The sequence below is a fragment of the Eupeodes corollae genome, chromosome 1, assembly GCF_945859685.1.
Source record: "Eupeodes corollae chromosome 1, idEupCoro1.1, whole genome shotgun sequence".
Taxonomy (NCBI): domain Eukaryota; kingdom Metazoa; phylum Arthropoda; class Insecta; order Diptera; family Syrphidae; genus Eupeodes; species Eupeodes corollae.
Window position 1 is genome coordinate 34421037 of NC_079147.1, and position 13801 is coordinate 34434837.

At 32.4% G+C, this 13801-nt stretch overlaps 1 protein-coding gene across 1 annotated transcript in view; it reads right to left on the reverse strand.

The window, feature by feature from the left end:
• Nucleotides 1-2627: 2627 nt before the first annotated feature.
• The window catches only part of LOC129954083 (ubiquitin carboxyl-terminal hydrolase 46), a 90820-nt gene continuing 79646 nt past the window's right edge, over nt 2628-13801 (reverse strand). The window contains exon 3 of the mRNA XM_056067752.1: nt 2628-4133. Within this exon, the coding sequence (XP_055923727.1) occupies nt 2871-3938 (1068 nt within the window). The 5' untranslated portion in view covers nt 3939-4133 and the 3' untranslated portion in view covers nt 2628-2870. The remainder of the gene's footprint in view (nt 4134-13801) is intronic.

Below are 13801 nucleotides of genomic sequence, written 5' to 3' on the forward strand. Positions count from 1 at the left end.
GCCCAACACCATTGTACGAAAAACAGTCCCAAACCATTATTTTGCCGCCTCCAAGGTTGACTATTTTCATGGTGTATTTTGGCTGAAATTCTGTGTTCGGTGGACGCCAAACAAAATGTCTAGACCCAGTGCCACCAAAAAGAATGATTTTGCTTTCGTCTGAAAACAAGACGTTCCGCCACTTCTCTCGTGTCGAACCACCATACTTTTTTGCAAAGTTGAACCAGATGACGTTTGGAGAGGAGTAGCTTTTTTCTTGGGTGGCATGCCTTCAAATAAGCTGTGCGAATAGTGCGAAGCACTGTCTCATCGCTCACATTGAGCTCGAGCTCTTTGTTTATATCCACAGCTGATTTAAAGGGGTCTTTCTTTAACATTTTGACTATTGGCCTATGGTCCCCGTCCTCCAATTTGCGTTTTTGACCTCTGGTTTCCACTTTTTCCACAATATATATGGAATTATGGATCATGTTTGCAGAAACGTTAAAATTTGTTTGGATTTCCCTGTAGGATTGTCCAGCGCTCCACATTTGGCCTAGCTCTTGACTGCAATATTGTTCTCGTCCCACTGTTTAATAAATTTAACAAAAAAAAACATGCAAAATAACAAACAATGATATTTGCAGAAGATACTTACTGTTTGTTGGCGATTTTAGTTGAAATATACTTTACTTTATTGATTTTAACTATTTTTGCATTAACGCTGCTATTATTTTGTGTGTCCAAAATTTGCAATTTTTTAAACAAAGTGCCGTTATTTTATTGATATAGTGCATATTGATATGATCGATGGTGATAATGAAAGCTTAGAATAAGATTTTCAGAAAAACCATAATTTGAGAGAGAAAAAAGCAATAGCAAAAAAGATATAATAAAAAGAAATGAGAAAAAACAAGCGCTGCTATTATTTTGTTGACAGCTGTATGTCCGAATTGATAATATGAACATTTTCGAAAAATACATTCATTGATTTGTTTTTCAAAATACTCGTTGTTTTTAATCTTAAAATGAAACCTATTATTAGAAAACTTTATAATATTTATTTTGAACTATTTTTCAGTCCATAAAAGTCTAAAGTAATTTTCCGCTTTAATTTATCGAAAATGTTTGATAAGTAAGTTTAAATACGTTCTTCGAAAAAATCAAGAGTTTAAGAACCTGTTTGAAACTTTTAAGAATTGTTACCTGCAAATGAATGTATATATTGGTCATAGTTAAAAAAGAATAAAGTCCTAACATCCTTATAGGAAATTTTTTTCACTGTAGGCCACTTTATCATCTATTCAGATGGATCAAAAATCCATAAAAAAGTTGGTGTACGAGTGTACTCCGACGGACCAAATCTATTTCTCTTGTTTCTTCTAATTACTGTAGCGTTTTCCAGGCAAAACTTCTACTTTTAAAGAAGTCCTCTCTTGGGTCAAAGAAAACGTGATATCGATTACCGATATACGCATCTTCTCAGATAATCAAGGTGCCATTAAAACATTGGAAATCTCAACAACCCGAAATTGTCAATCATCTCTTGTGGAGAAAGCGGATCAGTTCAAAATTCAGCTTATTTGTGTACCACGTCATAGACACATTCCAGTAAATTGAAAAACTAACAAACTTGCACAAAATGGAAGAGCTACTTGTAAAATTATGCTAAAGCATGATACCATAAAGAAAGCAAACCAAAGAAGGTCGGCTAACTAAATTAATTTGGCCAATGCTTGATGTTAAATGTTTTAAGTAACTAAATTTGGTTAGCAGATTGCACATAAGCTCAGTAATAGGAATCCTAACACAAAACACTGCTTAATGAGTAGGCATGCTTTTCAACTTGGACCCAATGCAACCAATTGTCCAGAAGAAGAAGAGGAGACAATGTATCACTATCTAAATATGTTCATGTCCTGCCATTTCACAAAGACAAAAACTCCACCTTGGATACTTTTACATCAACGAACCTAGTGATCTTAAAAGTTCTGAAATCTTTTGTCTCAAACGCTTTGTTACTAGCTCTAACTGGTTCAATGAGTAGGGTAGATGTTTAGATCAATGTGGTATCACCTTAACCTTACCTAACCTAGGCCAAGTTATGCTCCTATAAATCTGATTTTCCATCAACTATTCCTAACATAATTCTTACCTAACATAATCGTTTAAAAGTTTAAATAAATAAAAAAGAATCATAAAAACATTTAAGAGAATTGGTATGGTAACCTTTTTATTATTGCAAGACAATATACCTCGCACATTTCTTTAGTTTTTCTTTTATATATAAATTTAATTTGAAGAAATCTATGAAAAATTTTAAACTATTTGAAAAACATAATTTATTATTTTAACTGTGCAAATAAATTATTATACATTACACTAGGATTTTACACAACAAAGAAAAGAAAGAAAACAAAATTATTGTTTACAATCATCAAAAATTTAGTTTCCATTCGTAAATATATTTGAAACAAAAATAAAAAAAAACACATTAAATATTTTATAATATGACTTGTATAAATTGAAATAGGTAAGTAGATAGATTAGACTTAACATAAACATGATTTAATTATGGTTTACAAATATCACTCTAAGAAGAAATTAACGGATGTAGAATATTTAAACAAAACGAAAACTACTATTAGAGTCAATCAATAATAATATTTAATATTTATAACAACATTACATCAAATAGTATTATTTACTTTATTTTGAAAATTATAAATGAGCTGCATAAATAAGGTAAACCCTCCAGTTTACTTTGAAATTACTTTTTTTTTCTTCTCCAAGAGAACAAACTTTTAAATTTAAACAAATCAAACAAATTATAAACAAAAGAAAATTAACTCAAAACTACAAATCATAAACAATAAACCTATAAAATGGTTTTATGACGCACAATCTCTTGACTGATAGAAGAGAATATATCCCGTCTCGGAGGACTTCTGAATGTCTGAGGTAAGTCCGTAGAAATCTTCAATTGTTGAAGCTTCGATCTTATCGACCATATCATCGTCGAACAGCAGCCACAAGCCATGACTTTTGACAATGCTTATGTAATGGCCACGATTTGGCCCAGATCCACAATGGATTACAACAGCCATAAGGTTGTACAGGCGGTCAGGATTCACAGCGTCATCAGATGTGTTGAATAGACGCAGTTCCAATGGGAACACCACTCGATGTGAAACTTTAATGTGTCTATTAAACTGTTCCATGTACTTGAAACGTTTAAGGTGCAAGGCAAGAATCATTGGCAGCTTCTTGACGCGCATTCTCTTCTGAGCCTCTTGGTAGCTGCAGCAGTTGTCACATTTGAATTTGTTGTCACTGCAAAGCGTTTCTGTATTGCTGAAGCATCGCAGGCAATGGGTGATGCTCGTGTTCTGGTCCACATCGACTTGTAGATCGAAGAAGTTCTCGTCTTTGCTGCTCACTGTCTCACAGTTCAGGCAACGCGTCTCACTGGTTAGAATGCCTTGAAAAATCTCATGGACCCAGGTGGGTTCGGTGGGACCTTCATTTGTTGTTCCATTGTTGTTTCCGTTCTTTCCCTTGCCCGTATTGCGTTCCGCCAGAATGATCTCGTTTATGTGGTTTATTAGGAAATTCAGAAACTCGTGGGCATCTTGCTGCATATAATTGTCGAACTCCTCTTTTTCCTTTCTCAAGCGGGCAATGAACTTCTTCGGGGCAATTGAACCGACCTTTTTCTTTTGGGTTGCAACATTATAGAACAAATCGGCCAAGCACGAGAGGAGTGTCTCCTTGGAGCGTTTATTCTTTGCCTTGTACTCCAGAACTTTCTCTCTGAATGGCTTACAGAAATATAAGGCTTGCAACACCGAATTACTGTAACATGTGTTGCCGAAGTTAACAAGGCCGAAATATCGTTCGTTCGGGGGGAATAATTCGCTCCCTATTTCTCGTTCTAGTTGTGACACATTGGCACCCATGTTTTTGATTTTTTGTTTTATACTTTTGTGTTTTTATTTAAGTGATACTTAAAATGATTTAATATTTAAGAATCTTCGACATCAGTTTTGAGATAAAAGTGAAGTCATAAAATGACTCGAAACATGTTTTATTTGTTTGTCTCAGTATTGTTTGAGCAATCTGTATCTGACGGAATTTGAAACACAAAATCAAGTCTGAAAATAAATTTTGAAGAGGGGATACGTGAGTAAAGAAAATTAACTTTTTTTTTGTAATTTAAATAAAAGTTAAAAATTTTCTAGATTTTTTTTTCTTTTCAAGTCTAAATTGAAAATTAAATTAAAAAAGAAAATTAAAGAAAAACAATAATATTAACAACTAAATTGCACTTGTATCCCCTCTCCAAAATTATATAAAAATTAAGGAAAGGACAAAAATAGTAAACACAATTAATTAATTGTACATAATTATGCATCCGTTTGTTGAAAATTGTAAAAAGTTGTTCCAAATTTTAGTAATTTATTTAAGTTTAAAAAAAAAGAAAAATATTTTATATAATCATTGAATGTTTTTATTATTTTTGTTATTATAAATATTTTGATATAAATGTTATTGACAATCTTAGGAGGGTTTACAAGAGCATAACTTAACTAACTACACATGACAATACATATTTTTAACTAGATTTAAGGTAAGTTATTTTATATTATGGCCCACTTTGCCCTTAGTCTTGAAAGGAATCTACAATAAATCAGTAGTAATTATACTCAGACTTGTGAAAGAATGCAATCTTTTGCGAATGCAATCTTTTGCGAATGCAATCATTATTCATCATTTATTGAATGCATCTAAAAGATTACATCCATTGATTTCACGTAGATTTTGAGATTTAAAATTTTGAAATCAACAATTAATTGACCTTAAAAAAATGCAAATCATTTGTTTTTAAATTCATTTGATTGCAATCAATTGATTGCAATAGTTTGAGACTTCATACATTCTCTGCATTCACTTGAAGTCTTTGCATTCTTTTGAAAAATTTGCAGTCACTTAAAGGCTTTCTTTCGAAGTCTTTGCATATATAAGTTTGACTATCGAATGCAAAAAGAATTCAAAGATTTCAAAAGAATAAAACGACTTCAAAACATGAGAAGGCAAAGACTGCATAAAGTCTCAAATGATTGTTATCGTAATCAATTGATTGATAATATTATAAAGAAAGTTAAGGTAAAGCTCTAAGGCCACTCATTCACTAGTTCGATGCTGTAATCGAAATTTAGCGCTTCATTGAACAAATACCATTCCTTTGCTCATCTACCAACTTGTCGATAAACTTTCGGCATCGAACTATTATCAGAAGAAGAAAATGTTTAAATATAAATCTCGGAAACCTAATTAGAAACTTTTCATTTCTTCAATTTTTTTTCATAAAAAAACTTCCGTAAATATCAAAGGAAAATATTAAATCCGGCACTATAACATTTTCAAAAGTCCATAAATTCGGTTTGGAAAATGATGTTCATTTATTTCAAATGAACATAATTTGTGAAAACAGTCAAAAATTCAGAATCGATTCACTTCGGTGTGAAATGTCCATCTTTTAACGTAAATATTACCTAAGACGGTCAAACAACGAATATCCCACTCACGTACAATAGCTTTCTTCAGAGTCTTGCTTTGTATTTGCTATTCGGACCTTATTATCCTAATTGAAGTTAGGAACGTTAATTTTCAACCATTTTTGGGTAACTCGCACTTTTTGACACGCTGCAGAGTCTTGTTAAAAAGTTTTATATCTGCGAGGGAAACGTTTGTCTGCACCAGGCTTTAAAGCAGCCTCAAGAATATTTTCCTCAATGTATAAAATTTGAGAGCGGCCATTCGCAGTCACAGCGACCCAAATTATTATTTTTGACGGGAGCTGGTTTCCTGTGGCCAACCAATGACTCAAACTCTCGTAAGAACGGTTCTTTATGTTAACTGCACTGTCACTTAGCACATGTAAACGCTTCATTCATATTCATATTCAGTTTTTTGTTTTCTTTGCTGAGTTTGACATTTGCTCCGATTGACAGTTTGTCTATTCAAGAGTACCGTAAAAGAAAGCGTTGACTAGACGTTTGCAAACATTTTTAAAATGATTTAGTGTAAGATCGTTTGGTTTTATTTAAAAAGTTAATCATAAGGCGCAAAGAAAAAATGCAAGCCTTGAACAAAAAATCTTTTTATTTTTCACCATAATAAAGGTGAAATATGCTAAATGCGCAACAGGCAAATTCGGATCAAATTTGCGAGGTAACACAAAAATAAGGATGCAACTTGGTGGGATGATGTAATATTTGCTGACGAGAGTAAGTACAACTTCTTTGGATTGGATGGAAGAGTTATGGTGTGTGAAGTGCTTAAAAGCAGGAACACAAAGCAAACAGCGAAGCATGGAGGCGGGCACATAATGGTTTAGGGTTTCATTTCGGCAAGAGGCTTGGGAAATTTAGTATTCATCAATTCACAATTTCCAGAAATTAACCCAATCGAGAATTTGTGGGATGAATTGGACCGTCGAGTTTGCGAAAATCTGTCTCTTCAATAAAGCAACGGCTTCAAGAAAAATGGAGCAAAATAGGCATTGAATACCTTCCAACATTATAAAAAAATATGTCCAAGCGACAGAAACATTCACTCACTCGAACGCCAAACTTGACAGATGTCTTTGTTTTGTATATTAATTCCATTTTTATTTGGCAAGTAGGAAACCTTCTGCAAAATTGATACGAACAAGAACGTACAATTTTGCTTCTAAATTTAGTATCATACTCGAAACCAGAAGCTCGATCATTTAATTACATTAACGTCAAACTCGACAGTAATCAATACAGGAGTTATATTGTAAAAGTATTTATGATACTCATGACTTTGTTTTTAAAGTAATCCATTTGAAAATCGAAAATGTTTGTTGAAATTCACTCATAAGTGAGAACTGTCAAGATTGACTCACATGAATGTGTGCTATTGACTTATGATATGGCTCTCTTTTAAAAACAATCAATAATTCTTTAAAATTTGACTTTTTCAACAACAACCTAGAAATTTATTTACTTATATAAAACACCTATTCTATTTAGAAAATAAAAAGTTGAAGGAAACTACTAAGATTTTAAATTTAATTAATGTAACAATTAAATTAACAATTTTTTTAGTATCAGTTGTGCAAACTGATTAATAGGCTTTTGACACCAAGTCCAAAACACAGTTTTCGCGAAATTATCGGTTTTCGCCGAAAATCTACATCGAAAACTGAAGTTTTTCCATACATTTTTGGTAAACCACAAGTTTTCGTAAACCACAATTCTTATATAAAACCTCTCGAAAACTAACAAACCTTCCGAAACATTCAGCGCTCAAATTAATGTAAACAAAACAGCTGATGGCTGCTGTCAAAACAAATAATTTCATTTTGAAATATATATGGTCGTGGTAAGTAATATTATTTATACAATTTCCTTAAAAATAAGAATAATTTCTTTTTGTTTTTTATTTACAGAATATGGACGAGAAAAAAAAAAACAAAAAAAGAAACTTTGGGGGAGCTACGTGGCAACAGACAAAATTGCGGGAAATAAAAGGACGTTTTATTGTAAAAGTTTTGTATGTCGTTGATTCTATGATATATTTTCTACACAATTAGCTTTTGCTTAGTGAACTATTTGGACCGGTTGAAGTTTACTAAGAGGACAGCTGCAGCTAAGCGAGCTTGTAGTTCTTGTTGGTTCATGTCCTGAGCCCATTTCACCCACTTCAGCTAGTGTTACGTTAAAATCAAAATTTATTTTCACAAATAATTTGAGAAGAACAAAACTTTTTACTGACAAATGTTTTCATCAATATAAAACTTGACCGCCGCCGCACAGTGGTCAAAATGCACAATCTAGGTGGACATTTGGAAAAAAATCTTAGACAACAATTTGACTAACTGTACTTTATTCTATTATTAGAAATGGCTGACAAGTAAGAAACAACAAAAATTATCTGGTTTGAGACAATAGCACGTGTACAAACGGTACTTTCTTTTAAACAAAAAGTTGATTACACGACCCCACGAATAAATAAGTAATTTTAATATAGTGTGTATGCCTTATATTGGAAGTCCACTATTTCTTTTTTTCTCAGAAAATCTTAGCAGAGGTAAGTACAGTTATATTAAAAAGCATTCGAGCTGATACAATTAAAATGTATACCTAGTACACTCAACAACTCGAATCTTTGAAACTTAACCTATAAAAAAATGTTTGATGAGCGGCAACTTTTTTTTTCCACCTAGTCCCACTTTCTGGTTTTCACTATCTTGTTGTTGAGTTTGCTGACTGCAGGAGCAGTAAAAATTAAAAACCATATAGAACCATCCGCTTTCAGAAACCACGAATTTCAAGAAAAATGTCCTTTCAGCGAAAAGAGCTTTTTGACGTCTGGGTGGAGCAAACTTCCCAAGAAAAGGATGCTGCTGTTCGGGAGTATGTAAGGGCACAATTAATTTTAAAAGGTATTGATGATGAGCATATAAAAGAACTTTTAATGGTCAAAGTAAATGTGTTCTTACGGAAAATGCGTGAGAAATGGGTTACATGCCACTGGAGTAAAAAGAATTTCATAACGAAATTTTCCCAGTGGCTTGGTGGAAATGTGAGCCTCGACACAGAGCCAGATTTAAATTTGAGTGTCCCAAGTTCCAGCGGCTAGGGGATAAACAAAAAAAGAGACGGATACAACATTTAGTGGATAATTATTCATATGAAGAGCTTTCATATGCTACTTCTCTCAGCCTCTACTCTATGGGAAAGCGCAATGCTTCTTCTCTGGTGAAAGAAGTAACGGAGAATTCACCAGACAGGGCAACAAAAATAATAAAATCCTGTTTGACTAAAAAATCTTCTCCAGAACGATATACTCCAGAAGAGGCTCTTTCTTTGTATGTTCAAGGACGATTTTCAAAATTTTCTTACATACTTATGCAAAAAGGAGCCAAAGATCGTTTGTCCCCCATTTATCCGTCTTACCCAAAAATTTTGGATGCAAAAAAAAAATGTTATCCGGCCGAAAATTTGATTAAAATAACGGACACATCCGCGGAAGTCGCATTGGCCTTAGAAGAAGTTTTAAAAAGAAGTGATTTAAAATCGGATTTAACATTGTATTGCAAATGGGGCTGCGATGGTAGTTCTGGACACTCAATGTACAAACAGAGATTTGAGGAAAAGGTACATCAGGTAAGTAACGGAGAAGAAGTAACAGTGGAATACTTTGAGGACGAAGAAGAAATTACTAACCTAGAGCAAGGTGTAAGTAGCCCAGTGGACACCACAATCTATTCAATTTGTGTTGTACCACTCCAACTAAAAACACATGATGGAGACCAGCTCGTTTGGAACAACAACAAATCATCTTCCCCACGGTTTTGTAGGCCAGTAAAAATTATCTTTCAAAAGGAGACTATTGAATTCATTAAAAAAGAGACATCGGCAATGGATATACAAATAGCGAACTTAAAACCCACAATAATTAATGTTGGAACCTCAAATGTAAGAATTTACTATGACCTTAAAATGACAATGGTTGACGGAAAGACATTAAGTGCGTACACAGGCAAGTCTGTGCAGACGTGCAGCATATGTGGAGCTACTCCAAAAATAATGAACGATCTTCCGTCAATTTATAGTCGACCTAAGGATACAGCTCAATACGATTTTGGGGTTTCATCCCTTCACGCCTATATAAGATGCCTTGAATTATGCCTCAACATTTCATATCGGTTGTATATATGTAAATGGCGTATTTTAAAGAAAGATCAAGACCAACAAGCAGTTTTCAAAAATACCAAAGAAAAAGTTCAAACGCAGATAAGAGAAAAAACTGGATTACTCGTTGATGTTGTAAAACAAGGATTCGGCTCGACAAATGATGGAAACACTGCAGCTCGTTTTTTTCAAAATTATACTCTTATTGCATCAATCACTGGAGTTAATGAAGAATTACTTAAACGGCTTAACAACATTTTTCAGGTAATAAACAAAATAAAGTTTTAACAACTTAAAACACTTTTGTATTGATCTCAAATCTACAGCATTTATCTTCCCAAATGTACTTGAACATAGATGTATTTTAGATCAGCAAAAATTGTTTTTTAGTTCTTCAAACTTTATTTTATTTATTCAATAAAAAAGTCGCAAAGTCTTCTATATTTATTTATAAAATTGATGAACATTCTTCAGGCTATTTCCAGTGGATTTTCAATTAATATCGAACGTTTTTCGACTTATACCCGAGAGACCGCTGAGTTATACGTTAATTTATATCCCTGGTATCCAATGCCAGCAAGCGTGCATAAACTGTTGATTCATTCTCATGAAGTTATCCAGTCCTGTTCCATGGCAATCGGGATGATGTCCGAAGAGGCGCTCGAAGCAAGAAATAAGGATTTGAGAAAATATAGAGAACACCACACGAGAAAATTCAACAGAAAATGTACAATGGAAGATTTATTTCACACACTTCTCTATTCATCTGATCCTTACATTTCAACATTATCAAGAAATGATAGTAGCGCTATGATACATGCGAAAAAAAACGGTGATAGTTTCTCTGAAGATTTAATGCTACTATTAGACTGTTCTGCAGAATAAAACAAATTGCACCTTCTTATGATGTGACCTAGTGAATGTTGTAGGTATGACTGAGTACATCATTTAATGCAAATTTAAATTTATTGTCCAAAAACCGTTTTTTTTAACTTTTCATGCTTCAAAATTTGTTAACTCAGTAACTTTTAGATCGATTTAAGATTTTTGATTTCATTTTTGAAAACAAAAACTTCCGTATTTTAAACAAAATATAAACTTGAACGTTATAATTTAAAAGTTGTGTGCAGATTTTTTGGATTGAATCAAAAAATTAGACTTTTTTCACGTTTTTTAGACTTTGAAGAAATTTTAAGCAACATTTTAATTTCTATTTTCTTGAACTTCTTTGTTGGTATAGTTTTAATTTTCGTTTTTTTATTTTTTTTTAATGTGGAGTGTAATGAGCTATCACTTATCAAAATCGGCCAGAGATTTTTGAAGCTATGATTTTGTAAGTTTTAAAAATTTTAAAAACCTGCAAAAAGTGTTATTTTTACATTCAATCCAAAATACTGCACACAAAAATTTTAAGTGTTAAAGTTCAAGTTTATATTTTGCTTAGAGTACCTATATTGTTTTCCTTTTTTTGTACCTACATACATTTTTGATTGAGTTGTGTAAAACTGATAAGATTTGTTTTTAATTTAAATACAAAATAATTATCACATTTGTTTTATTATTTATTTTATTTATTTTTTTTTACCTATAGTATAAGCATATCGGACAGTAAATAAAGGGCTACGACACGGTTGCCCCAAAACGTCCTAGTATTATAATCTGCAAAACATATTTCGAGTAACTTGCAAACATATCGTCAATATTAGAAACCAAAACCAATAGTATTTCTAGAGCTTAGAAGCAATGTCCACCTATAAATCCCACTTTTACCACTGTGCGCCGGTGTTAAACAAATTTAAATGTCAAAAGAAAACGTGTAAATGTTCGGTGTGAAACCCGAAAATCGGTTTTTGAAAACATTTTGCCAAAAATCCGGTTTTAGGTTTGGTTTGAAAAGGCTATAAGGATCAATGATTGTCTACTACGAAATATATAACCCTGATCGAACCTCAACTACACCTGCAAAACTTCGTATTAATTTCCAATTTTTGGCAAGTAAGTTAAATTGCCTCTTTGACCAAAAATAACGGGACTTTTTTGGAATTTCAATATGGCAAAATATTATCATTTCTAAGATGGCGCAGACGTGGTGACGCACACAAGTGATAAGTGACCTCAACCAACTGCGGAGCTATAAACGTCTTGCTAGGTACCGAGCTAGATGAAGAAGTTTGTTTTGTGAAGCTATAGTTGCCACATGACTGTAGCTCCACATTAAGTAAGTAAGTTGGCAATGCTATTGCACTACTACTTAACGTCAAAATATTCATTTTCGCGTCCTAAAAGTGAAATCTGTTTTTTTATAATCTCTTTAAATTTTCGACAAATCGTTTACATTAAATTTTTTGTCGAAAATTTTTGCTGTTGAAATGTTAAAAATGTTGGAGAAAACCTTCTTTTAATAAAATTAATGTAAATTAAGAGTTTATCAGCGGTAAAAGTAATTTAAAAGGCATTGAAAACGAGGCACTGCCAGGACGATCAGCATAAACTTAATCTTAGTACTACACTAAACGTCAACAAAATCAAAAAATTGGAGCTCGTCGATCGACATTCCGGAACGATAACGATCTTGTTGGAATATTGCATGGATAAGTGAAAACCATTTCGAGTGACCATTTAGTACAAAAAAACCTCAATTTCTGCACTCTTAAACATTTCACCAAAAACTGGAAAGTTAAAAAAATGACTTAAGAAGAATGAATACAGATTTTTGATTTATAGGTACCCAAAGTATTTTTTACCCGGAATGGCAATTAATATTTGATTTGCGTTTATTAATAAGGATACAAATAACTTAAAACCACAACTTGTCTTTAAACAGAGTTCAACTTTCAAATATCTATTTTCATCTCAATTTAAATTAAAGTCGTAAAATCATAATGGTTAAGATAAATAAGACCTACAGTTTAATAGAAAACGGTCACGAAATATACAAATTATTACAAATAAATGTATCACTTCGATTGGCAGCTGTATTTTTGTATACGAAATTTGTTCAGAGAACTTCCATTACTTATATTAGATTACAGAGAAGACTTAATTTTCTATAGAGATTATGAAGCCTTAAAAAAGATGAAGTTCGTCAATAGGCACCCTCCTTCTTCCAAACCCAACAATTTAATTATTTCTAAATTTATCTATGTACATACATTAGTGTGCCAATATGAAGAAAAGAAACATAATGGCCGTAGTTATCATTTCCGATTTAAAATTCGGAAACATGTTGCACATTAAAGAAGACACAAATGTTAATAATTTTCTTTTTGTTTTGTTTGCTTTTTTAATCTCATTCCCATGCTCTTATTTTGTATTCATTTAAAAAAAATCAATTTCATAAGTTAATCACATATGATAAACCCAAGGCAAGTCTGTAATATGTCTCTCTATTAACAAGGGGAACATCAAAGCTATTGTTGCACTATAAGTTTAGACAGACACAGCCAAGCAGAGACACATAAAATTATACTTTCTAATATTAGATCCAGAACTGAAGACAGGTTCATTAATCTTGATAGAGTTTCCACTCTTCGTTTTATATTTTGTTTCTTTGTTTGATTCTTTTTTTAATTTTAAATGAAATAATAATGTAGTTTCACTCTTATCACGAATATTGTGTGGATATTTTTATGTATTTAAAGAAAAATTTCATAAATTAATTTATCTTCTTTTTTGTTTTTGAAAAAACGCAACACACACCCGGCCTAAGTCATCATCACTTCGAAAGACGAAAAAGTAAACAAACAGATTTCAAGAGCGATTCAGTACAAATTTATTATAAGTTTGGTAAATAAATAAAACGAAAAGACCTTAAAAAAAAAGAAAAATCCAATTTTAGTTTTTCTTTAGGTATATTCCCGCAATGGCGGAACGCGTACGCGGTGTTTCACCATCGACCGATTGTTATACATTAAATGCGAACTTATTTTCCTTCTTAGCTTTTCCCTGCTGTTGACTAAGGTATGCTTCTTGAAAAACTGTCTAGCCTTATAAATATGTAGGAATGGGTCCTTTCGTAGAATAAAGAAACAGACCTATCTATGTATATAAAGTGTTCAGTGTACAACACACAATAAGACGCAAGGAGCGATTAT